The sequence below is a fragment of the Corvus hawaiiensis genome, chromosome 23 (genome assembly GCF_020740725.1).
Source record: "Corvus hawaiiensis isolate bCorHaw1 chromosome 23, bCorHaw1.pri.cur, whole genome shotgun sequence".
Lineage (NCBI taxonomy): Eukaryota > Metazoa > Chordata > Aves > Passeriformes > Corvidae > Corvus > Corvus hawaiiensis.
The window spans coordinates 205,336-218,127 of NC_063235.1; the positions used below are offsets into that span (position 1 = coordinate 205,336).

Genomic DNA, 12,792 nt, shown 5'->3' on the forward strand with positions numbered 1-12,792 from the left:
CTTAGTCTTTTTAGCCAATTACTGCGTTGCAATGAGAGGAGGGATAGTCTATGAGCAGCTTGATTTTGCTGGCAGCCTGCTGCACGTGCCTTCTCCGTGTCTGTTCTGGGTCCAACTGCTCCAAGTTCAAGCGAATTTTCCAGAGAGATCCCACACAGGCAGCCTTTCCAAACCCATTGCTGTAGACAAGGCCCCAGTGACAAGTACATGTTTTCATTTAAATTTCAGCACTTCACCAATGAGCAAAGCCCATGAATTTCCATGTAAGGAATTTTGTAGCATCCAGGAGGATTTTTGAGGATACAGAGGAGGAGCTCTCAGCTCCCTTTGGTTGTAATGCACTTACTGCTCCATTTAGTCAGGTCATTTTATAAGCCCAGTCTTCAATTTGACATAAATGATTTGCTTTCAGCAGATGGTGAGCTACTATTTTTGCCTTCATTTAAATAGGAAAGCTGTACGATAGCAGGAGATGGGAGAGGGGCACGGTGCTGCCGACATGCAGTAGATTACCAGGGCTGGTCTGGTGAGAATTAAATCCGGGCAGTTGTAATGTGCCATCTGTGTTGTGTTGGGTGGTTTATTTTTCTCCTGTTCAATGAGGCTCCTGAAGTCTCCTGTTACCCTCTGGGTCAGGCTGAGTGGCAGCGTCCTTTTTGTTCAGGATCCAAAGTACCGGCACAGAAAGATGAGGCATGTTAATTCTAAGAGGGGTTATAAATTGTCAGCACTAATTATTCCTCTAATAAAATCTATTAAATAAATTCTGAAAGATTCTGAGTCTTTAGAGTATTTTAAAGTTGTTTGAATTTCTGTTGAGAGGCTTATTTTATTGCATTTTAATATCTTACTTTGTTTGAAACCCCCAAGCATACATTTCTGCTATGGTCATAGAATCCCAGACTGGTTTGAGTTGGCAGAGACCTTAAAGTCCATCACATTCCACCCCCCTGCCATGGCCAGGGACACCTTCCACTAGATGAGGTTGCTCCAAGCTCTGTCCAGTGTTTTCTTTACTGTAGTAAAAATCACGTGTAGGACACGTAACACACACGTGGAGCAAGTCATGCTGGTGGCAGCTGCAGTTTCCTCCTCTCCCACCCACAGGTTTGTTGCACATGCACCAGGTCTTGACAAAACTGAATTGTCAGGCTGTGCTCTCTATTTCGAGCAGTGTTCTGTGTAGTTTCCCTGGTGAATTATGTGCTTTTCACACACATTATGAAATGGGAAGGAACGCATTTAAAAAAAACCATTACACTGTTGCTGGAACTATTTGATTTTTGCCTATTTTTAGCAGAAATTTCTGTCTTATCATTGTCTCCAGCTCTTGCTGGAGCTGCAGCGTTCAGTGAAGCCACACATTTTTGCGTAGGAAGGTCAAGACAGTTTGTCCCACCCGTTATCTGGTGTTGGGCATCTCTGCGAGACAGTTTGTGTTTCCAAGAACTGAACCTTCCCTGTGGACCGTCCTTTTTCTTCTCTCTCTGAAAGACTAAGCCACTGGGAATTAAGTAAGTTATGACATGAGCCATAAATAATTTTTCCAGGCTTGGAAACAAGGATAAGTTAGATTTTTTACAGAATCACAGACTGGTTTGAGTTGGAAGGAGCCTTAAAGCCTGTGTCATCCCACCCCCTGCCATGGGCAGGGACACCCTCCACTAGGCCAGGTTGCTCCAAACCCCATCCAACCTGACATTGGACACTTCCAGGGATCCAGGGGCAGCCTGTGCCAGGGCTTCACCACCCTCACAGGCAGGGATTTCTTCCTGATTTCTAATTAACCCCTCCTTCCTTCAGCATAGGTTCAACTTATTATCACTAAACTTACTGTGTGCCTAAATAAGAGAGACTGAAGTAGGCTGACAGGTAGGAGAGGGTGATAGACAGATACCTAAACATTCCTGTTTCTTGAGCCCCTGTAACTTATCATGGAACAGCCCAAATGAGCAGCACTGTCATTTCCAGGGAGCTCAGGTGCCATTACTTAATGAGAACCTTCCAGAGCACAGGCACCATAAGGAAGGGATTTGGGTTTCTCTTGAGGATTGAAGGCTTTCTCAACAGGGAGCTGTTGTGGTGTCTTGAGCTACTCTAAAATCTTTTAGATAAATCTCTGTGCTTCTGTGCAGGCTGGAAAATGGGGATGGTTTCACTTGGACTGGGGTTGTCTTTTGATATCTGCAAGAGCAGAACCCATGGAGCCGTGTGCGGGTGAAACTGAGTTTAGCCATCATCTGCTCACCAGATAATTGGTGCAGGGTGGATGGGGCTTGAAGCAACCTGGTATAGTGGAAAATGTCCCTGCCAATGCTAGGGGGTTGGAATGAGGTAAGTTTAAGGTGCCTTCAACCCAAAGCATTCCATGATTTTATGATTGAACCATATATGTTGGCAGCAGGGTGAGCAATGAACACTTGCACTCCTTTTAAGTCTGTTTTGTTCCAAGGGTTTTGATGCAGGAAAGAGGGATGAGTCTGTATGAATTACACCAAGTCCACAGCGATGTTGAATGTTCCCTACAGCTGTGCCTTTGGCCAGAAAGAAGGATAAGCCCTGAGGTTGGAGGGCTCGGGTGCTGGGAGGCTGGAGGGTCTTCGCAGGTACGGCAGGTTCAGAAGGTGCCCCTGCACTGGTTTGCTCTGACATTTGGTGTTCGGAGTTGCTGATGCCTTTTGAGAGAAGATCTGTGGAGCTCCCTCTTCATCACCAAAGCACCGACATTCCTGAGGAGGTTCAGGTCCTCCCTCAGGTGCAGATGAAGGGGGATGTTGCTGGTGGGAGGTCAGCCCATGGTGAAGGTGTCCTCAGCAGGGCAAAGCCTGTTTTCTGCTCTGGAAATACTTAACTCCCTTCTCTTCAGGTCGCTTCCTGTTGCCAAAGCCTTCTTACGTGAAGGATGTTCTTCAGCTTAAAAATAGATATAAATATTTAGATATAAATACATATTTGTACTCTTTTCTGATGAGATTGTTACTCCAGAATCTCTCTCAGATCACATCTGAGCTTTGTTGTAGCTTGCTTATTTCCACAGTGTTTAACACCTTCTCCACTCCAGACATGTGAAGAGCCTGCCTTTTACAGGTTGACATCAAACCTTCAGCCTCTACCAAAGAAAGGCCCCCAAATGAAGTATTTACAATGTGGCAGCTCAGAGGAGGAGGTGAGCAGCACTGCTTGAGTGCTCATACAATAGCAGAGTATCCTCCTCCAGCATCCGGGTAGCTCCTGAGGCACCTGCAGGCTCAGCAGAATTGCCTTGTGAAATAGCAAGGGAAGAAAAATTTAATTTAAATAAAATCCTGCTTGTGGTTTGGCTGTGGGCAGTGTTTTCTCCAGGGGATGGGTTGAAGAGCAGTGGAGCGGGAACCTCATTCTTTGTGTCTGCTCTGCTCTGGGCTGGCTTGGAAACAAAACACCAGTTGGCACCCATCTCCTTGCAGGAAAGGTCCTTTTTTTCATTGTATAATCACAGAATCACAGACTGGCTTGGGTTGGAAGGTTTAAAGACCATCTCGTTCCACCCCCTTGCCATGGGCAACCTCTCAGTTATGTTACTTACTTACAAATCTCTTTGCTTTTGATGACAAATGTAGGGAAAACCATTTCTGAGCATAAAACTTCCAAGGGTGGGAGCCGGCCAGGAGCCCATGCATTGGAGCAGTGCACTCGGGTCTCGCAGCAAGATGTTTGCTGTACTCAGTGAGTTACTGGTGCTGGCAGCTATGAAATGTTTATTGGGAAAGGAAGGGCTCCTACGTGCCCGTCTCCGCATCCCCAGCGCTGCTGAGGCGATTTGGCTGAGCCGCAGCAAGGTTCTCGGGGGATGGAGGAAAGACAAGGAGATGTTTGCTCATCGCCAGCCAGACCCACCTTCCTGCGCCGGGAAAGGTCCGTGACTGCGGCTTTGAAATGTAAACAAGTCAACAAATCTTGTTCCAAATTGTTGGTGTTTAAAGAGAGAAAAGTACATCCAGAGGAAACGTTCCTTTGTGGGCTGTCCCTGGGGCTTCCTGCGGCTGATAAGAGCTGCTCCTCAGCTGTGCCCTCCCCACCGACGTCATTTCCAAAGCCTTGGTTCTGCCTTTTTGGTTTGAAGAGCAAAGTGTCCAACGCTGTGTGTTTTGATAACGATTCCTACAAATGTATTTATTCAAAACAAACACAGTGGGAAGCAACTACAAAGCAGGCTGCTCCAACAGCTGGTGCCAGAGGGAGCTGGCTGTCAGTGTGTGATTGTGGTGGGACAGGCTTGCAGAGTATCCCTTCCACTCCATGTGTGCTGAGACATTGGGAGCTTTGCCCTGGACATTGGCATAGTGGGTTCAGGGTGATGGGTGTTTGGCTGAACAGTCCTTGCCCTCTCCACTGCCTTGTGGCATCTCCAGGAGTTCTTGGAGAGCTGATGAGAGCAGAAATTGGCTGCGTGGTGGCTGGGGTTCTCTGCAGTAGGAGCCGTGGGTTGCTGACAGGGCCAGCAGCATCTGTGGCAAGGGATCGCAGGAGGAAGGGGAGCAGAAGTAAGAGCTGCAAGGACAAGTCACACGTATACTGCCATCTGCAAACTGATCACAGACACATCTGGGCACATCTGGGTTTGGGCACTCTCTTTGCCTTGTAGCATCCCTGGTCCATTGGGTGCCCATGATGTAGGTTCTCTGCTTGGGTGCCTCTTTCCTCAGTGCAGGTTGGAAGCTGCTGTTTCGGTGGCCTCTGCCACTCCACTGGATTTGGAAATACCCAGAGCAGCTGACTGAGGGGAGATGGTGAGTGGAGTATAATTCTGTCTTCTGCCAGGAGACCATGCTAAAATGAGCCCTGCAGCTCGTCCCCCAGGGCTGGCTGGTGGGGCTGAGTCCAAGTGAAAAAACCCAACCAGAACCCCAAACCAAACCTTGTAACCTCAGGAAATTTGCATTGCTGCAGAAACAAATTCAGGGAAGGTCTGTGATGCTGTGCTGGTTTAAGCACAGCATTAGAAATAATATGAAATGTTTGCATTAAACGCAAGGGGAAAGTCCTTTGGAGAGCTGGGAAAGCTTCTCCCCTTCAAGCACTCTGGTTCTTTTAGCAATCAGGATGAGTTAAATTAAAGTTGATGAAGGCAATAATATGTAGGAGGATGACATCTTCAATGTTTCTTAATTTTAAGTGTGTATTTTGAGCAAATGTTTATACACCGAGGCTCGGGCTGGGGGATTGAGGCATATTGGATTATATGCTATTTGCTCAGTGTAAGCAGTGGCAATTTATTGCTGCAGATACATGTGATGCAGTGTGCAAAGATTAGTTCTATCCCCTCTAAAGCATGATTATTTTGGGTCCTCTTTATACCTTAAATAGATATTCTTCTCATGTGATTTCCATCTTTTTGTGTCAACAGCCCAGGCTAAAGTTGAAATAAACGTTGCATCAGCTTAATAGCACAAGCTCTGAGGAAATCTGCTCTCCATTATGGATGTTGTTTGGAAACCTTTTCATTTGACATTTTTTTAGTGTGCAGTGCAAATATCCCATGAATCCCAAAGCCTGCTGGGCTCCACTGGATTCATCTCGTGCAGAACAGTGTTGCTCAACACTGGTGGGTCCTGTCCCCAGCAGTGTGGTTTGGTGTGTTTAGATCATAGAATCCCAGAATGGTTTAAGTTGGACGGGACCTTAAAGACTATCTTCAAAGCAAACTGTAGCAAAAGGAATGACTTTGCTCTTGCTGACTTTGTAGGCTGGAGTCAGCCAGCGTTTCATCCCCCTACAGGCCATTCACTTCAGAGCTGGACTGGATGGTCCCTGTGGGTCCCTTCCGCTCTGGTTCTGTGACAGGGTGGTGTGACTGGTGAACATGGCCGGCGTGTCTGTGCTCGTGGTTGGTTTGAGTAGCTCAGTCAGACATGGGTATTGGAAACTCCTTGATTGAGCCCTTTTGCTCCTCTCATACAGCATCATCATGACAACAGAAAAGAGCCCAGCAGCCGACGCTGACAACTCGGAGCAGCAACAAGCCAAGGAGGAGGAAGGAGCTGCTGAAACACAGAAGCAAGAGGCTTCCCTGGAGGAAGGGGCTCAGCCAACGCCGGAGAGGCAGCCCCAGAGGCAGAAGGCCTCCAACGGAGACACCCCCACGCACGAGGAGCAGAGCAAGAAAGAACGTCGCACCTCCGAGGGCCGGGGTCTCTCCCGCCTCTTCTCCTCCTTCCTCAGGAGGCCCAAGTCTCAGGTGTCCGAAGAGGACAAAGACACTGATGCTCCTAAAGAAGTGGGAGGTGACCAGAAAGATGCAGGATTAGGAGCCAGCCCTGATGAAGACATCCTGGTGAAAGCCCCAATTGCAGCTCCTGAGCCTGAGCTCAAAACTGACCCATCACTGGATCTTCATTCCTTGAGCAGTGCAGAAACGCAGGTAAAACACCCCATTCCGTGGGACGTGCTCCCTGCCGCTTTAAAATGCATATTTGTAGCCAAAACTATAAAAACTTAATATCCCAGACATGTGAGCTTGACCAGAAAAGGTCATTAGATGCCAAAAAAGCTCTTGTCAGCTCCCTGTGTTTCATTTTGTACTTCCCCCTCTTGCATCCCTGCAAAGCACCTGTTCCAGGAATTGGGCTCACACTCCAGCATAATGTAAAATGCCCAGTGCTGAACCATTGCTCTGCTGAGCCTTGGGATGTCACACCAGAACACAGAGGGTTCACATTCATTGGATTCAAAACCAGGGTTGATCGTCAGGATTTCCTTGGTGTGAGCCGGATCAAGGCAGGTCAGGGGCCCAAGGTGGAGATCTCAAGAGTATGTGGATTTGGATTTGGGAGAGGGTTTCTTCAGCTTCAAGGAGCACAAGCGTGGCATTTTAGGACTTGGTCATCTGCTTGGTCTGGGCTAGTGCTGAGCCTGCCAAATATAGATGTTTTCTGCTTATGCATCATGTAGACAGGGATTTCTGCATGGCGTGTGGGGCTGAGCCCAGCTCCTGGAACCTGTCTGGTGTCTGCTCTTTCCAGCCAGGGTCATTTCTCATGCAAAATTTAAAGTTTAAAATTTTAAAATAGAAATTGAGGCAGATACACCCCCAGGGAACATTCACTGAGCTGTGGCTGGTTATTGATTTGGGGGTGCTGGGTGCCCTCTCTTCCTCCTTGGGTAGTTACAGCTCTGCTGTTACTTGATCCTGGAGTGGAAAAAGGTAGGTATTCCTTCTCCTCAGCTGGGAATTTCGTACAACCCAACCAACCGTGTGTATTGCTGGAGCCAGACAGGGTGAAATCTGGATTTCGTACTCACTGCCTTAAGTTCAGAGTGGCTCCAGATCCCCACAAATGCTCAATTTTGGAGCAATCCTTTACAAATTCAAGCACTGCCAGTAGGCAGTAATTGTAAATCTGCCTCGTTAAAATTACAAAGTTGTAGAGAGGATAGTAGGTAACAGCTTTTCCTTTCTTTTCCCAAATTTCTGAGCCTGTGAAGACCATGGGATGATCTCTGCTCATGTTTTGTACCTCTGAGGGTAGGGATTAGCAGGATGGGGAAGAGGTGGAGATTTTCATGCCCATAAATTGTATTTTCAAGAGGAACTTATTCTTGGAAGTGTTTAAGACCGGGTTGGAGCAACATCGTCTAGTGGAAGGTGAGAGGAGGCTTTAGGGTCCCTTCCAACCTAAGCCATTCTGGGTTTTTCAATGCATGATTTCTTTCTCTATTTATCTCTGATTTGCTGCTCCTGAGCCCGTGTGAATTTGCACCCCAGCCTTCCTTCATGGGCTGTTCATTTCAGATGAAGCATTTGTGCCTTTTTTTTTTCCAGTTCTTATTTTAGATCACTGTCAGTGGCTTTCTGAACTGTGACACTCGGCAGATATTTCTGCTGTGAAAGCATTTGCGACGTGCTGCAGTTTGATAAATGCTGACCGACGGGCATTAGGAGCTTTGACTGATTCACTGCTCCTGATTGTCCCAGTTCTGCTGGAACAGAAGTCAGCAGCTTGTGGACATTATTTAGTTTTTAAATACCTCTGTGCACTTGTGCCTGGGTGTGATTTCATGAGATGTGATGGGCTGAACAGACAAGGTTTTGCTCTTCCTCTGCTGCAGCTCTGTGCTCCTGCTGCATCCAGCCCCTTCCAGCGTCGTCAGAGCCTGCCATGAACTCATTTAACCTGCTGAAGTGGCAGAAGAAAAAAAAAACCCAGCTTCCTTCCTCCTCCTGTCCCCAAACTGCATCTCTTTCTGCTATTGGAGTGCATTAAACTGACTCTCAAAGTGCTTCCGTAGGCAAAGGGATGGTGATGTGGAGGCTGCCTTCCCTTTTTGGTGGCAGAGAGCTGCTCGGTCAGCTCCGATGGCCACAAAACCTCAGCCCTGACCCTCCTTTTAGTGCCACTGCTGCCATAAAATCCCACAATGGTTTGGGTTGGAAGGGACCTTAAAGCCCATTTTGTCCCATGCCCTGCCACGGGCAGGGACACCTTCCACTGTCCCAGGTTGCTCTAAGCCCCATCCAACCTGGCCTTGGGCACTGCCAGGGATCCAGGGGTAGCTACAGCTTCTCTGGGTGCCCTGTGCCAGGCCTCCCCACCCTCAAAAGGAAGAATTTCTTCCCAGTATGCCATCTAGCCTCTGTCAATGTGAAACAATTCCTCCTTGCCATGCTAAGGACCGGTGCACTGGAACAACAGCTATGACAGAGTGGCAGTGGGAGCACTGGGGATCTTGCTTGGGAGGGAAAAAACCTTCCCAATCCAGAAGGTGCTGTCATTAACACCATGAATGCATGATGTAATCTGCCCTGATTTCTCTAATCAACCCTTACTTCTTTTTTATTACATCCTTTATTAAATGAAAACTTGAAAATTACTTGGAAGAGCTTTAAAAATTAATACTGTTCTCTTGGTCACTCCAGCTGCTGCTCCAGGTCCTGGGTTACAGGTTAAAGTGGGATAATGAATTCTGTGTGAGATCCCAGCCCTGTAGTGCTTGTTCCATGTGATGCTTTCTTTGTTTGACACCTCTAAATCGGGGGTTTCAGCCTGCTCAGGAGGAGAGGAGGGACGACCAGGAGCCAGAGGGAAGAGACTTCGAGGACAGGGAAGAAGGGGAAGCAAAGGAGGAGGGTGCCAAGCCAGAACCAAAGCCAGAGTCTCCAGAGACCAAAGCACACAAGGATTTGAAAGCTGCCCAAAAAGCAGTGAAGAGACACAGAAACATGTACTGCAAAGTCGTTTTGCTGGATGACACCATTTTTGAGTGTTCTGTGGATGTAAGTACTTTGGGGTTTTGGTTCTACTTCTCCTCTCTTCCCTCTCCCTTCTGCTTCTCTTGAAAAATCACCACAAACACGATTTAATAGGGGCCTAATGTGCTGCCAGGGAATTACATGACAGGTTTTACTGCAGAACAAGTCTGCTGTAAGCTATAACAACTTATTTAGTGTGTTGTAAAAACCTCTGGGTACTAGGAATCTTTATTTTTTATTGTTCTACAATTCCAGGGTGCCTTGCTTTGTAGAGGTGGGGAGAAGTTTAAAAAAAAACAAACCCAAACTTTGTATTACTTGCTGTTCACCATCTCTCTCATTTGTATCCCAGGCTAGAGTTTAGGTTTTTGGGGTAGGTTGCAATTCTCTAAATAACTTTTGCCTCCTTGGCTTTGAATAAAATAGGTTGAATGAAATTGATTTGTGCTTTTCTAGTCCCCCAAGGTACCTTAACCTCTCAGGCTGCTGGTTAACTTAGCTCCTGGTGCTTGGATGTAAAGAAAACACACTGTGTTTAGCCTGCAGTTGAATGTATTTCCAGTAAACAATTTAAAATTATTATGTTGACTTAGAGCACTGCAACCCCCTTCATCTGAGAGCTTTTTTTCCCCTTTATTTTGTGCATTCTCTCACAGGGTTGTGGTGCTGTCAGGGCAATAAAAAGTGAGCAGAAATCCCTATTTTAGTATCGAAGTGCTTGTCTGGAATATTAATAATCTGGTACTTACCATTGGAGCATAATTCCACCAGCTTGTTTTCCCTCAGTCCTGCTGGTAAATGGGCCAGGAGAGGGTATCTGGACGCAGTGCTCCTTGTGGGAACCATCACCTTGGGTGATCCTGGGCAAGTAGGTCAGTGCTGAGTGTTTGTGTAATGATGGTGCTGCTGGTCCTGCCTGGGATCAGCTCAGAGCATCACTGCCCCCATCACTTTCCCCTTGGCCAGGGATACTGTGTGCAGCCCCAAGGAGCGTCTTCTTCCAATCCCGGTGACAGCTTGCCATGGCTTTGTGCCTGAGTTTGCTGCAGCGATGCCTTTGAATACCGTCATGGACACTGTTGGAGGGAGAACTGTGGGGGGATGGGGGGTCCTGACTTGAGCAGGACATGAGAAATGTCTCTCTGTAGGTCCAGAGGGTCGTGGTGGGTACTGCAGAGGATTAGCGGGGCCATGGTGTCAGTGAGATCCTCTTAACTTGAGAAGCACCCTTGGCTTTAGCGCCAGTGTAATTCTGCTCTGGCGTTTTGAGAGTTTATTAAGATTTAATTGGGAAGGAATTGCAAAGGTGTAGGCAAAGAGCAGCACAAATGCCTTTATCCAAGGAGAATTAGTGCTTTCAGGCATCCTTTCCGACTGACAGCCCTGGAAGCTTTTTCATTCCTATACCAGTGCCAATTCCTTGAGGAATACCCAGGCTAACGCATACATTATGTTACCTATAGAGTCATAACGTGTGCACAAAGGACCTGACAGCTGAAGGGCTGGAATAAAGCCAAGGAATAAAACATGGCAGGGGTCTTGGAGCAGTTGCCATGCAGAGATGACTGACAGGAGAGCTGCGGGCATTAGTGAAGCTGATTTTGCGTCACTGGAACTGCACTTTCTTCTAGCAAAGCCTCCGATGGAATGAGCTGCTTCTGGTTGCCATAGTTTTAATGCCTCAGGGATGTTTTCCTTCATGTTTTTGGACCAAAAGGGTATCTGTTCCTTGGGTCAGTTCACTTCTGCAGGATTTGGGGGAAAGAAAAAGAGGAAATAGGAATGCTCAAAGTGTATTTCTGGAGGCAGGAGGCTGTGTGCTGAGCAGCTTTGGGCACATGAGGCAGATGGGAGAAGCTGGTTTTCATCAGCAGATCAGGGTGATGGAAGGGCCACGGAAATCATGGGCTTTGGTTATGTGCTGCTGTCTTTTTTCTGAACCTAAGAAAAGTCAGGTTGTCTGTGAAGTGAATAGGTTGTAGCAGCAGTTTCATCTCTTGATCCACACCTGATTGTCGGGCAGCCAGGGCCAGGGAGATTCCAGCACTGCAGATGTACCTTGGGAGGGAAAACCTGTACAGATCCTTGGTGTCTATGGAGCTGTGTTGGGAAGTCCAGCTTTGGGGGATTTTCAGACATGGAGCTGCTGGGAAGAGAGAGGCCCACTGTGGTTCCTGTTGCCTCTCCATGGAATTATTGTTTGGTGCCCTTTACTGTAAGGAGTCCTTGCTCTGAAACAGCCTGGAGATAGGAGATTTGATTTGGAGCTACCCAGGACCTTTTTTCCCCTTACTGATAGTGCACAGTGTGGTTTGATCCTATTCCCTTCCTCCCCTCTCCTGTGAACAAAGACAGACAAAACCCAACCCTGTCCTTCAGGATTTCTTTGTCTATTTGCAGAAACACGCCAAGGGACAGGATGTTCTTAAAAAAGTCTGCGACCACCTCAATCTGCTGGAAGAAGACTACTTTGGTTTGGCCATATGGGACACACCAACCTCCAGGGTAAGCAGCTGCTGGCCCTGAGGGGATTCAGCTCTTCCTGCATCATCTCCCCAGGGCAGGAAGTGGGGCATAAGCTCCTCTTCAAACTTGTTTTGTGTCCTCCCTAAATACGGATTGCGGGTCATCACACAGGAATAAATGGTGAATAAATGACTACAGGAGCGTGGATTTTAGTCAAAAAGCTATGTGAATCATAGAATGAATCCTAGTGAACTTGGGTCTTCACCTGGAGAAGTCATATTAGTTGACTGCAAGATGATGTCATTAAGTTATAAAGCTGCAGCTGAAGGAGTCAGCATTGGGAAGGTCTGGTTGGAGCCATCCAGAGCATTTGGAGTTGAGCCTTTGCCCTGCAGAAGAACAGATGGGACTCTATACCAAAACTCCTACTCACGGTTTCAATTTAAGGTCTTTGTTTGATTTGACTCAAGCAGTGTCTTATCTTTTAAAACCTTGGTTACCCTGTAACTCAACAATTATTCAAGGTTTATTTCATAAAGCCAAAAATGAGTTAATTGAAATTAAGGGCCCAATTCTATGTCCTTTAGACGGGTTATGTTGGTCCATATTCTGACTCTTTCTCTGCTTCACCTGCAGCAATCCCTGTAGCCAGGTGACTGACTGACAGATGTGTGTCATTAAATACTCTATAGTGTTTTATACACAGGCAAAATAACAACCAAAAATAACACTATTTGAGGCAGGCAGAACTCCCACTTGGGTTTGTTTTACAGTCTCTGGTGTCTTCCAATTTTCTTGGATGTGAAATGTGTTTCCATGTATATAACGTGGATATTTTTTACCCTCAGAGTTTGTTCTTGCAGAGGGAGAGGTAGGTGTACTTTTAGATCCAACTTAGAGCAAGAAGAGTTTAGCTGGAGCTCCGCTTCTTCTGCGTGTGCTGTGGGTAGCTTGCTGCTGCATTTGGATGTTAGGAAACATTCTTTCCTGGAAAGGGTTGTCAGGCCCTTGGCACAGGCTGCCCAAGGAAGTGGTGGAATCACTGTCCCTGGAAGTGATCAAAAGCATATAGATGTGGCATGTGCAGCCACGGCTTA

At 47.1% G+C, this 12,792-nt stretch overlaps 1 protein-coding gene and 1 long non-coding RNA gene across 25 annotated transcripts in view; one reads left to right on the top strand and one right to left on the bottom strand.

The window, feature by feature from the left end:
- The window catches only part of EPB41 (erythrocyte membrane protein band 4.1), a 94,636-nt gene that overhangs the window by 38,213 nt on the left and 43,631 nt on the right, over positions 1 to 12,792 (top strand). For 13 of the 24 annotated variants that reach the window (XM_048327122.1, XM_048327125.1, XM_048327143.1 and 10 more), the window contains exons 2-4: positions 5,941 to 6,400; positions 9,023 to 9,253; positions 11,630 to 11,734. In XM_048327122.1, the coding sequence (XP_048183079.1) occupies positions 5,948 to 6,400; positions 9,023 to 9,253; positions 11,630 to 11,734 (789 nt within the window). In that variant the 5' untranslated portion in view covers positions 5,941 to 5,947. The remainder of the gene's footprint in view (positions 1 to 5,940; positions 6,401 to 9,022; positions 9,254 to 11,629; positions 11,735 to 12,792) is intronic. The other 11 variants (XM_048327140.1, XM_048327121.1, XM_048327124.1 and 8 more) reach the window with 1 other exon arrangement.
- Positions 891 to 8,506, bottom strand: LOC125337423. The gene is made up of 3 exons (XR_007208041.1): positions 8,451 to 8,506; positions 4,556 to 4,561; positions 891 to 950 (listed from the first exon to the last, which is right to left on the bottom strand). It is a non-coding gene; the product is annotated as an uncharacterized LOC125337423 (long non-coding RNA).